Source organism: Amaranthus tricolor, chromosome 3 (genome assembly GCF_026212465.1).
Source record: "Amaranthus tricolor cultivar Red isolate AtriRed21 chromosome 3, ASM2621246v1, whole genome shotgun sequence".
Taxonomy (NCBI): Eukaryota; Viridiplantae; Streptophyta; class Magnoliopsida; order Caryophyllales; family Amaranthaceae; genus Amaranthus; species Amaranthus tricolor.
Genome location: NC_080049.1, coordinates 32,135,014 through 32,148,082, shown reverse-complemented (window position 1 = coordinate 32,148,082; position 13,069 = coordinate 32,135,014). Strand labels below are relative to the sequence as shown.

The following is a 13,069-nucleotide window of genomic DNA, read 5'->3' as shown; positions in this document are numbered from 1 at the left end:
ACAAGGCGATTGATGGTGTAGAGAAGATGCCGGAAGGAATGTCCGCATCGAGATGGGAAGAGATAGACACAAAGGCGTTATCGGCAATCCAATTATGCTTATCCAATGAAGTTCTAAGAGAGGTTGTTAAAGAAACAACAACCAAGAGTATATGGGAGAAATTGGAATCACTCTACATGGCCAAGAGTGTTACCAATAGGCTACTTTTGAAGAGTAGACTCTACGACTTACGCTTGGAGGAAGGTAAACCTTTAAAACCTCACTTGGATGAGTTTTGTTCCATTGTTATGGATTTACAAAACATTGATGTTAAGCTTGATGATGAAGACTTGGCAATTTATCTTTTATGTTCTTTACCCCCTTCTTATAAAAATTTTAGAGAAACTCTACTTTATGGTAGAGATAATTTGAGTAGTGATGATGTGAAGAATGCCTTGACTCAAAGGGATCTCATTGATACACAATTGTCACAAAAGTCACCAAGCAATGCTAGTGACGGTTTGTTTGTAAGAGGGAGGTCACAAGAGAAAGGTTCCACTAGTGGGAGTGGAAACAAGGGTAAAGGAAGGTCCAAGTCCATGAGGCCAAACAAAAATAAGTCTTGTAACTATTGCAAGCTTAAGGGCCACATCAAGAAGGATTGTTGGAAGCTTAAGAGAAAGCTAGAAGAAGAGGCAAGGGAAGGAACTAGCAATGCCAATGCTAGTTACGTGAATGATAGTGATGATGGCGATGTTCTTGTTGCCACTCATGAGTACAAAGGTAATAATGAATGGATTCTTGATTCGGGGTGCACATTCCACATGACTCCCAACAAAACTTTCTTCCATACATTTGAAAGTGTTGATGGGGGAAATGTTACCATGGGAAACAACACCACATGTAAGGTTGTTGGGATTGGGAGCATTAAAATTAAAATGTTTGATGGGATTGTGAGGACCTTAACCGATGTAAGGTATGTCCCGGGCTTGAAAAAGAATCTTTTATCTTTGGGTACTCTTGATAAGATCGGGTGTAGAATCACTTGTGAAGGTGGAGTTATGAAGGTAGCCAAGGGTTCACTAGTGGTGATGAAGGGGAGGTTGAATGGGAGTTTGTATGCTCTTCAAGGTTCAACCATTCTTGGCTCGGCGAATGTATCCACAAGCACAATGTCCGATCGTGACACCAAACTTTGGCACTTAAGGCTTGGTCACATGAGCGAAAGAGGTATGTTTGAACTCTCTAAACAAGGTTTATTTAATGGAAAAAATTTTGGGAACCTTGGTTTTTGTGAACATTGTGTTTATGGGAAACACAAGAGAGTTAGTTTTAAACCCGCCATCCACAACACTAAGGGGATATTAGATTATGTCCATTCCGACTTGTGGGGGCCTTCACGAACGCCCTCCCTTAGTGGTTGTAGCTACATGTTGACCTTTATTGATGATTACTCTAGAAAAGTTTGGTGTTACTTTATAAAACATAAATATGAAGTTTTTGATGTCTTCTTGGAATGGAAGAAGATGATTGAAAAGAAAGCCGGTAGGAGCATCAAGACCTTGAGAACCGACAATGGTCTTGAATTTGTTGATAGCAAGTTTCTCAATTATTGTTCTAATGAAGGTATTGTTAGACATAGAACTTGTGCAGGTCATCCTCAACAAAATGGGGTTGCGGAGATGATGAATAAAACGTTATTGGAAAGGGCAAGATGCATGCTAAATCAAGCAAATTTGGGGAAACAATTTTGGGCCGAAGCGGTGGCTACGGCATGTTATTTGATCAACCGGTCACCTCATACCGCCTTGAAGTTCAAGTCGCCACAAGAGGTATGGTACAACACTCCGGTAAACTATTCTAGTCTTAGAATCTTTGGTTGTCCAGCTTATATTCATGTAAATGATGGTAAGTTAGAACCTAGGGCTAGAAAAGGTATCTTTGTGGGGTATGGAGTGGGTGTAAAGGGGTATAGGGTATGGTGTAATGAATCAAAGAAAATTATTGTTTCTAGAGATGTTGTTTTTGATGAAGATAGCATGCTTGTATCTAATGTTGAAAAACCTTTTAATAATGATGATAATGAAGCACAAGTGGAGGTTGAATCCTCCAATGTTGATAATGAGAAAAATGATGATGTTCAACAAAGGTCTCCTCCTTTGTCCACAACTAGGCAAAGAAGGAAGATCGTGGCTCCAAGGAGGTACATTGAAGAGTGTGATTATGTTGTTTATGCTCTCAACATTGCTAGCGAAGTCGAAGGGTTAAATGAACCAAGTACGTACAAGGAGGCTATGGCCTCAAATGACTCAAGCAAGTGGTTGATTGCTATGAAACAAGAGATGGAATCTCTTGCGAAGAATGGAACTTGGGATATCGTTGTTGCACCAAAGAAAAAGAAGATTGTGGGGTGCAAGTGGATATTCAAGAGGAAGGAGGGTCCTTCTAGTGATATTCCTCCCATCTACAAAGCAAGGGTTGTTGCAAAGGGATACTCTCAAATTGAGGGTATTGATTTTCACGAAGTTTTCTCTCCGGTTGTGAAACACTCTTCTATTAGGGCATTGCTTGCTTTGGTGGCGATGGAGGATTTGGAGTTACATCAATTGGATGTAAAGACGGCTTTTCTTCACGGTGAGCTTGAAGAAGAAATCTTTATGAAGCAACCGGAAGGTTTTGAGGTAGCCGGTAAGGAGAATCATGTGTGTAGATTGAAGAGGTCATTGTATGGGTTGAAGCAATCTCCAAGGCAATGGTACAAAAGGTTTGATTCCTTTATGATTTCACATGATTTTGTTAGAAGTTCTTATGATAGCTGTGTTTATCTTAAGAAATTTGAAGATGGTTCTTTACTATATTTGCTCTTATATGTTGATGATATGCTAGTAGCATGTAGCTCTTTGCTTAAGGTGGAGGACTTGAAAGAGTTGCTTTCAAGTGAATTTGATATGAAAGATCTTGGTGAAGCCAAGAAGATTCTTGGGATGGAGATTTTGAGAGATCGGGCTAAGGGTGTCTTATACCTTAGTCAAAGGAAGTACATTGAGAAAGTTGTTCAACGTTTCTCCATGGATGATGCTAAAGGTGTGTCTACTCCTCTTGCTTCTCATTTCAAATTGTCCAAGAATTTGTGTCCACAAACAAAAGAGGAAGAAGAGCAAATGGTAAGAATTCCATACACTAGTGCCGTTGGTAGCGTTATGTATGCTATGGTATGCTCTAGGCCCGACATTGCTCATGCGGTGAGTTTGGTGAGTAGATATATGTCTAATCCGGGTAAGGGACATTGGGAGGCACTAAAATGGCTATTGAGGTATTTGAAAGATACTTCAAATGTTTGTCTCATGTATGGGAAAAATTCAAGTGAGCTAACCGGGTTTTGTGACTCGGATTATGGTGGTGATCTAGATAATAGAAAGTCCACAAGTGGGTTTGTGTTTACTTTGGGTGGTTCGGCGATTAGTTGGCAATCATCTTTGCAAGATGTGGTTGCTCTTTCTAAAACCGAAGCGGAGTACATAGCCGTGGCCGAGTCATTCAAGGAAGCAAAATGGCTTAAAGGTCTTGTTGGTGAAATGTGCAACAAAGTGTGTGAGGTAAGTGTGCATTGTGATAGTCAAAGTGCAATTCATTTGGCTAGGAATCAAAACACATTTCATAGAAGGTCCAAGCACATTGATATTAAGTATAACTTTATCCGGGATGAAGTTGAGCACAAAAGGGTGTTATTGAAGAAAATTGACACTACGGAAAATCCGGCCGACATGATGACAAAGTCATTACCTACTACCAAGTTTGAGTTATGTGTTGACTTGGTAGGTTTAGCTCCTTGCTTGAGATAATGCCCTCTTGGGCATTTTGAGGTGTGTATGTTTTTTGAATATGAAGTGGATTGATGAATGTTGTGACTTGGGTGAACTCAAGTCAAGGTGGAGATTGTTATGAATGGTAGTATACTAATGTGATTATAAATGATAGTATACTAATGTGTGACTTGAGTGCACATTAAAGGGTTGAATTCATGTGTGTGACTCTTGAGTTGTGGAATCCAAAAGGGTGTAATAAGGTGAAGAGTATTCATGGGAATTATTGGTGTTAATGAAGATTAAGGTGAAGAGTCTCATGTGTGTGACTCTTGAGATAATGCCTTTTCAAGTTCTTAGAGTTATTTCATAGTATTCATTACTCTAAATTAACTATGTATTTATGTGAGCCATTCATCTTCAAGTACCTAGCACTATAAATAGGGCTCTCATACCCACACTTCAAGTATGCAAACACACATCAAACACAACCCTTAAGCCAAACACATAGCCTATTGTTGTTATCTCTATCTCAATTGTAATTCTTCATATTGAAGTGTTGTTTGTATTCATTTGATATAATATAAACATAAACTACACACCACGGAGGACGTAGCCATCATTGGGTGAACCTCCTTAAATCTTTGTGTCCTTGTTTGTTACTTTGTCAAACTTAATTTTGCTCATTGTTGTTTGTTCTTAACATCGTAAGTATTTGGCGATTGTTTTCATACTAGTATAGGGTGAGCCAAAACATGCATTTGAAATCAATTCAGTTTTTATTTTTTTGTGTTATATGTTACACAATTCGATATTAATTGGGTTTTTGAGCAAATAAACCGGGCTTAGATTAACCCGGTATTGTTTGGGGTGTAATGTTATTGCTGTGTTTTCAAGTTTCAAAAAGATAGCTTTTGTTCTTGACACCTGCTTCTCTTGCTCTTATTAATGGACTAATTGTTGATTTTTTCTGTTGAGAATGTTGAGTGATTTATAATCATTATCATATTTGGCCAAATATTTCATATAAGGTCTCAATAATGACAATTAAATGGAACAAAAATTGTAATTTGAATGAAATTTCTAACCTATGTAACTAGTGCATAGATTTAGACAATAAATTTGGTAATTATTTTGAATTTAATGTAATGTAATATTATTTTAGAGAACATTTTAAATGAAATTTCAAATAACTATTAATTTTATTGTCTAAACTTATGGACCTGAAAAATCGTTTATCATTATTGTCTTAATCTATTTTATGGAGTACAATAAAATCACAATTTACCAATTCATCTTGGAAAGTTCTTTGGATCCTAGGATCCTGTTATAAATATTGTCTTTGTCTATAGCATTATCTTATTTATATTTTTGAAGCTATAACTATTCCTTCCATAATTAGTTAGTTCATTTGTAATTCCATATATTATGCTTTGTAATTAATCTTCAATCAAAAATAATATCTTTATTACTATAAAAGTTAAATTATATACATTAAATTTGTTAAATTTCGCCTAAATTAAAGTATTTAACATTGAGATAATGAAATGTGATTGACAGATTAATACATGCAAATTAACTTTAATGCTTAAAAAAATATTAAAAAAACAATTGAAAAAAGTTGACAAAGGAGAATAAAAATTTGTGGCACCCAACCGCCAATCGTCAACTACCAACTGCCGTTCCCTCCCAAAAAAACGGTCATCTCTAATTCCTTTGATAACAAACTAATTTTGAATGCTCCAATTTCAGACCCTTCTTTTCCTCCTCTTTTTACGCTTCCTTTTTTTCCCTCCATATTCACATCTCTCTTCCTCTCTCCTCTGTTTGTTTTTCTGTTTTGCTGATGACTTGATCGAAAATCCAAACTGTTTTTCTAATTTCCCCAAAAAAATTTAAAAAATTATTAAAAAATTCTTGAGCGGGAAGAAATGGAGAATTCTAAGTCCATCAGCTTCGATGAGCAGCATAATTCTTCAATGAGAGACGAACAAGATCTTTTAAGCAGATCGTCGAGTTTTACCCTTCATGTAGATCGCCATCTTCCGCTTTCTCCTCATAGAACACTTTCCTCCATTGAAGCCGAATGGAATGAACTTACAGTTTCCGATGGTAATGATCATCCAACAACATTGGAAGAAATCTCTGAGGAGATTGATGGCCTTATTGAAAATCTCTCCTCATTGGAGGAAAACTCTGATCTCCCTAATACTCCTCGATCAATTATAACGTTTTCTAAAATGGTTCAGTCGGAGATTGAAAAGTATGATTCACCAGAGTCGACCTTGAGATTTGGGCAAGATAAAGATCAAGATAGTAAATTGATTACTTCTATAAATAGGATAGCAAAATTGTATAATTTGCTTGGAAAATTTTCCTCTAATGAGATGGTAGGTCCAGCCCTTAGTGCCACAACACTCGTTGTCCAGCGAGCAATGACGTATATGGAGGAGGAACTTCGGATCATTCTAGAAGATTCCATGAGTTCGGAATCAGAGGATGACTACGCAATGATTGGTGAGGAAACGATACCTAACACGAGGAGAATTGTTTCTTTGATGATCTCATCTGGGTATGAAACAGAATGCTGCCAGGTTTTTAGTGTTCTTAGAAGGAATGCTTTTAAGGAAGCCATTTTAAGACAAGGGTTTGAAAAGATAAGCATTGATGATGTACAAAAGATGCAATGGGAATCACTTGAAGGGAAAATTGTTAATTGGATAAAAGTGGTTAAGTATGTGGCTAATGTACTCTTACCTAGGGAGAAAAAACTGTTTGATTCTGTCTTCTCGAACGAGCACCCCTCAATCGGTGAGGTCATGTTCTCGAATCTTGCTCGATCAGCTGTCATTCTCTTCATCACCTTCACTGAATCAATTTCTACGACAAAACGAACAGCCGAGAGGCTGTTCAAGGTGCTAGATGTTTATGATACATTGACAGAGCTAATTACTGCCACCGATGAAACATGCTCCAATCAATGTGCTAACGATCTTAGAGCCGAGTTATCTTCTGTGAGGCGTCGATTAGGTGAAGCCGCGGTTTGTATCTTTTGTGATCTCGAAAACTCGATCAAGAACGACATTGCTAAGAACCCTGTTCCGGGTGGAGCAGTCCATCCCTTAACTCGATACACCATGAACTATTTATGGTATGCTTGTGATTTCAAGGATACCCTTGAAGAAGTCTTTTCTCTTCATCACTCCAATGAACTAAATATAGAAGCATTAGGACCGAGAAGAGATCATCATCACCATCGAAACGAAAACACCCACGACGAACAGAACAACAAGAACCAAGAGCCAAAACAAACACCCTTTACAGCTGAACTAATGACAATCATGACCCTTTTAGATGAAAACTTAGAAACAAAATCTAAGCTATATAAAGACCCTTCATTAAGATACATTTTCTTGATGAACAATGGAAGATATATTTTACAAAAGATCAAAGAATCTGCAGATATCCATGTATTGTTAGGAAATGATTTTAGGAGGAAAAGATCATCTGATTTAAGAGGTTATCATAAGAGTTATCAAAGAGAAACATGGAGTAGAGTGCTTCAATGCTTGAATCAAGAAGGATTACAAGTGAATGGGAAGGTTCAAAAGGTTGTAGTGAAGGAAAGGTTAAAGAGTTTTAACCAAATGTTTGATGAAATTCATAAGACACAAAGTAGTTGGGTTGTGAGTGATGAGCAGCTTCAGTCAGAGCTTCGTGTCTCGATTGCGGCTGTGATGATACCGGCTTATCGATCGTTTTTAGCGAGGTTCGGACAACATATTAGTGCTGGGAGGCAGTATGAGAAGTATATTAAGTATCAACCGGAGGATATTGAGACTACCATTGAAGAATTGTTTGATGGGAACCAAAATTTGTCCATAACTAGGAGGAAAAATTAGGCTCTAAACCATAGTGCAAAAAGAGGTCGTAACACTGTATTGCGACTGTCTTGTAAAGGTATTTGAGTTTACCGCAACCAATATATAGGATGTATTGACCGTTAAATTTTCTGTATTAGCCGCAATATCCGTTTCATGATTGTTATCGCGACCGCGAGCCCTACGCTCTCAACTTGAAGAAGGAAGAAAAAGAGAGAAATTAACGTTTTTTTTCTTTTGTTATTGTAATTTAAAAAGTTGACATGATATATGAAACGTTGTATAGAGATTTTTTGTTTTGATTCATTTTGTTGGGTTGGTGCTTGAAATGTGAATGATGTAGTTGAAGCCCTATTAGTTATATAGTAATGTAAATCTTGGTTTTGTTCATTTTGATTTGATATTAACATCTTAGTCAAATTTGATAGAGATCTCAAACACAAAATTTACAATTATTATTCCACCACTCTTACTGCACGTTTGGTTTTAATTAGGAGTGCAAACGGGGCGCGGCGGAGCGGAGATTGGAATTCCCATCCCCATCCCTATCTGTTAATGCAATATCCATCCGCGTCCCTATCTTCGCGGCGGGTATAATTTTTTCCTCGTCCCCTCCCCGATGGGTTTGTACCTAAAACCATCCCCGCACCACCACCCATCTGGATATCCATCTCCGTCTAATACCCATTTTTCCCGTCCCACCACCCGGTAAATCCCCGCTTAATACCCATCTGCGCCACATATTTATATTCAATCATTTGGGCCTTAAAACTCATAATAAATATCCAAACTACAAAGTCTCAAACAAACACACATTCAAAGTCTCAAACAATTACATATCCAAAGTCTTAAACAAACACATATCCAAAGTCTCAAACAAACACATAACCAAAGTCTCAAACAAATATCCAAAGTCCCAAAATTTGTACATATCTTGAGGCGGGGCGGAGATGGGGCGGGTATCACCTAAAACCCATCCCTATCCCCATCCCCGTGGTGGGTATGAATTTTATACCCGTACCCGCCCCATGACCCATCAAACCGGGACCCATCCCTGCCCCATCGGGACGGGGATGGGGCGGGTCTCCTATTAGACCCGCCCCGCCTACATCCCTAGTTTTAATACTAATGTTTATAATCAAATAATTTGTTGAATATATTTTCATAACATATATTATATTATTTCTATGATAAAAAAATTTGACGATTAAAATTTTTGTTTTATACCTTTTATTACCACCTTTTACCTCTTACCAAATAATATTGCATTAAAATTAAAATATATTTTGTGCAGAAAAATGAGATGTCTAAAATTGAATAAGCATAATTATTTAACTTGTCGATAAATATTTCTATTAAAATTACTTTTAACTTTTCATTAATATTTTGACCACTAATACTAACAACGAAGATGGTATTTGATAAATATGCAGAAGAAAATGAAGGGAGGAAATAACCGAATAAGAGGGGGTGTTGAAGTGTCGATTACTACTCACATGTGAGTTGTCCCATATCGAAAAAAGAAAAAAGGATATGACACTTTATAAATTTAGGAATTAACTACTATTATTACTAATTGATTTTATTAGTGAACTTTCTTTGAGTTTGTATGTGGGTAATCTTTTCTCCTTCTTATTTGGGTTGTGTACAAATTAGATCAATTTTCTAAAATTCTAACGTGTTTTTAGTAGTGCACGAATTCTTGAAATAGATGGTCTATTTAAGAGATACGGCCTTTTATACCGGTCTAATAATATTTTATTAGAAAAAAATAAATGCTAAAATAAAATAATCTTTAAGTAGTTGAATCAAAAAGGCTAATTCTATTTGACTATGCTAATACTATAGTACACAATGGTGTGCGACTTCAATCTAATAATATCGTTCTAATTTTATTAGATGTCTTAGACAATACTTTTATATCGTTCCAGTTTTATTAAATGTCTTAGACAATACCTTCGTAAAGAACTCAAACACCCCTTAATTTGTGGGTCCCTAACCATTGTTTAGCTAGAAGAGTACTCCTACAAGATTCTAATTGGCTATAATAATGACAAAAAGGCAAAAGCATTAGCCACCTTCCATGCATATCATGCATGATCAGTCTAACATCACTTATGTTTCAAGCTTTTGTCGCTTAAGACTTCTAATTACTCCCTAGAATATAAGTATTTTGTTTTCATTTTGCTCTGCATTTTCTTTTTTTGTATTTAAAAAACTATCTATATTTCTATTGTTGACTATAATTTTGTCTAGTTATTATGAATTCAAAATTTCTTTTTATTTTACCATTATTCTTTTGCTTGATGTGTTCTCAAATTAAACTTTTTATTCTCATTTTATTCTTATGAGTTTGTTATTGATGAATCCAACATCTTATTCTTACTATATCATTTGTAAATTTACAAGAATAGAAAATACAGCTAAGAGATGAGAGATCTTAACAAATTTATCTAATATTAATATTTTTATAGCAATAATTCATCTATCCGATTTAATTTGTACCTAATTTTTATTAAAGTTTGTTTCACTAATTTTACTCTTTTCTTTCTGATTATAATCTGCAAAGTTAATATATTTTTATCTCATTACAAATTAATTATATTTCTTTTATCACGTTCACATATTTTTTCTATTTATTCATTATTTTTCTTATTTATCAACTACAAATTAATATTACATGTCTATCACAATACGCAAAGAAAACGAAAGTGAGGAAATTACTAGGTAAATTGATAGATGGAAAGTGATAAGGAAAGTGATAGAAAATCAGAAAAAAGAATCAAACTCAAGACAAATAAAGTAATATATATTTGATCTGAGATAAGACTATATATTAATATTCCTTCACAACAACATATCAATACTTTTTCGGTACATAATAGATTGAGAAAAAAGAAGTATTAAAAGCTAAGTGGAGAATCAAATTCAAAATTTACGCGTAAGAAGAATACTTAATTCAACTAAGACAAAATCGTTTTGATACTAGAAATCCTTAGAAGAGAGCTTGAACCTCTTAAGAACAAGATATGAGTATTAATGGGGCATTTATGGAGAGTTTGAGAAAGAGCTCCACACTCTTAAAAGAATAAAAAGGTTCGTCACAAAGTGAGGAGTTAGTCAATTTTGTTTCAGTGGATGGCATGGCACCATCCTTGTACTTAGTAGGTAGTAAGTAGTAAGAAGCATAGACATTGAAGCAGTATTACCACTATTTCTTTTGGCACGCGGTGCGACAACTAACAGACAACCCTCCTTCGTTATTCCAACATAACCTTTTAATTTAATTCTCCGGTTTCCATTTAAACAATAATACTAAGTTTTTACAAAAATTATTGTTGTTTTTTTCCTAAATGTAATGTTTTGATGAATTAAAATTCTCATTTTATCAAATTTTGTTTCTCACGATACCTAGCCTAGTTTCATGGATTCAAGCAACGTGTTTAAAACCTGACCAAACTATTATGATCGGTTCGATCTGCAGTTTGATCCAAGTTTAATTGTGGTTCAACCAAATTTTATTTGCCCCGATACTTAGCCTAGTTTCATGCTTTGAGTCAACGCTTTTGAAAAGCAGTTCTTACCATTTCGATCTGTAGTTTAATTTTGGTAATAAAAAATTGGTAAGAGTCATTAAATTCTGCTGATAAAATAAAAATATTAAGAGAAAATAAAAGAATAAATATAGATAAGAATTTTAAAAAATAGAGAGTATACTACCTAAAAAGTATAATCACCAGGAACAAAAGGAGTAAACACGTAAAATATATCATCCCCAATTAACTATATTGAAATATTGTTATTGAGCATTAAACATGCGTAATGTAGAAAATAAATCAAATTAAAATATATTTCAAAAAAAATTAAATTTAAGTTGTATACTCGGGTACTTAATTTGTTGGTAAATTTGTTTTTGTTATACTCAAATTATATTCAATCGACTTTAACTTTCTTTAATAATCTACAAATTTCATAAATGACTACTCATGATAACTCAATGATGATGATATAATAGCAAAAGTTAATTGAGTCATACGTACGCTCATACTACTCATGTTTAATATACGTAGGAGTAATTTAATCCAATTCTTAAACATTGCCATCTTTTTCATTTTATCGCCACCTCCAATAAAATTACGAATTTGCCACTGAACTAGTAAACTTTAAAAAATTATGACTTTGCCACTGAATTTAAAATTTCTTATTTATATTAATAATAATAATAATAATAATATTTAAGAAAATTAATTAAATATAATAACTAAAACAAAAATAAAAATTTAATAATAATAATAATAACAATCACAATAATAATTATTATAATAATAACAATAATAATAATAATAATAATAATAATAATAACAATAATAATTTAAATAAAATTAATAATAATTAAAAAAAACGAAAAAAAAATACCCAGTCGCACAAAATCCGCGAGCCAACTGCGGTTTAGTCGCACGAAATTCGCGATTCAACCGCGGTTCAGTCGCACGTTTTGTGCGACTGAACCGCGGTCGAGTCGCAGATTTCGTGTGACTCAACCGTGGTTGGCTCGCGGATTTCATGCGACTGGGTTATTTTTTTTCGTTTTTTTAAAATTATTATTAATTTTATTTATATTATTATTATTATTATTATTATTATTATTATTATTGTTATTTATTATTATTATTATTATTATTGTGATTGTTATAATTATTATTATTAAATTTTTATTTTTGTTTTAATTATTATATTTAATTTATTTTTTAAAATATTATTATTATTATTATTATTATTATTATTATTATTAACTTTTTTATATTGTTCTTTAAATTTAATGTTTTTAAAGTGATAATAGTGTTATTAAGTGCAATTTACATTTGTTAAACAAGTTTTAAATCCAGGGACAAATTCATCATTTTATAAAAGAAATGGCGATAAAATAAAAAAGATGACGATAAAATATAAAAAATGGCGATGTATAATAACTTCCTAATTTAATAACAAAGTTTAATCTTTGAACAAGTATGACTCTGCTATTTATATGACGTTTCAGGGAAATTTGACTGACATTTTGTTAACGCACCACGGCAATTCATGAATCATGATTAGTCAATGATGATTTGATCTACAAAAATGAATTTTAGCTCATTTACATGAATTCAAGCCCAAAAATAAGCCCATGCACAATATATACTACTTCTTCCGCTCTAAAATACTTGCTACATTTTGATTATGGACACTATTTTTCATTCAAACTTATATGTTGCAGCTAAAGTATAAATAAAAATATAGTCATGTGAGATCTTGTTTGAATCGTCTAATTGCATATTATCATAATATAACTTTTTATAATTTTTAGATGTAATAAAAATATGTAATAAATATAATTTTTTGAAAAATATGTAATAAAAAAAATAAATT

The 13,069-nt window shown here is 33.8% G+C and overlaps 1 protein-coding gene across 1 annotated transcript; it reads left to right on the top strand.

Moving 5' to 3' along the window:
• The first annotated feature begins 3,491 nt into the window (after positions 1-3,491).
• On the top strand, positions 3,492-8,614 carry LOC130808896 (exocyst complex component EXO70B1-like). Its single transcript, XM_057674438.1, has one exon. It carries the CDS (start codon positions 5,714-5,716, stop codon positions 7,682-7,684), a length of 1,971 nt encoding a protein of 656 aa, XP_057530421.1. The 5' UTR covers positions 3,492-5,713; the 3' UTR covers positions 7,685-8,614.
• Positions 8,615-13,069: the final 4,455 nt, after the last annotated feature.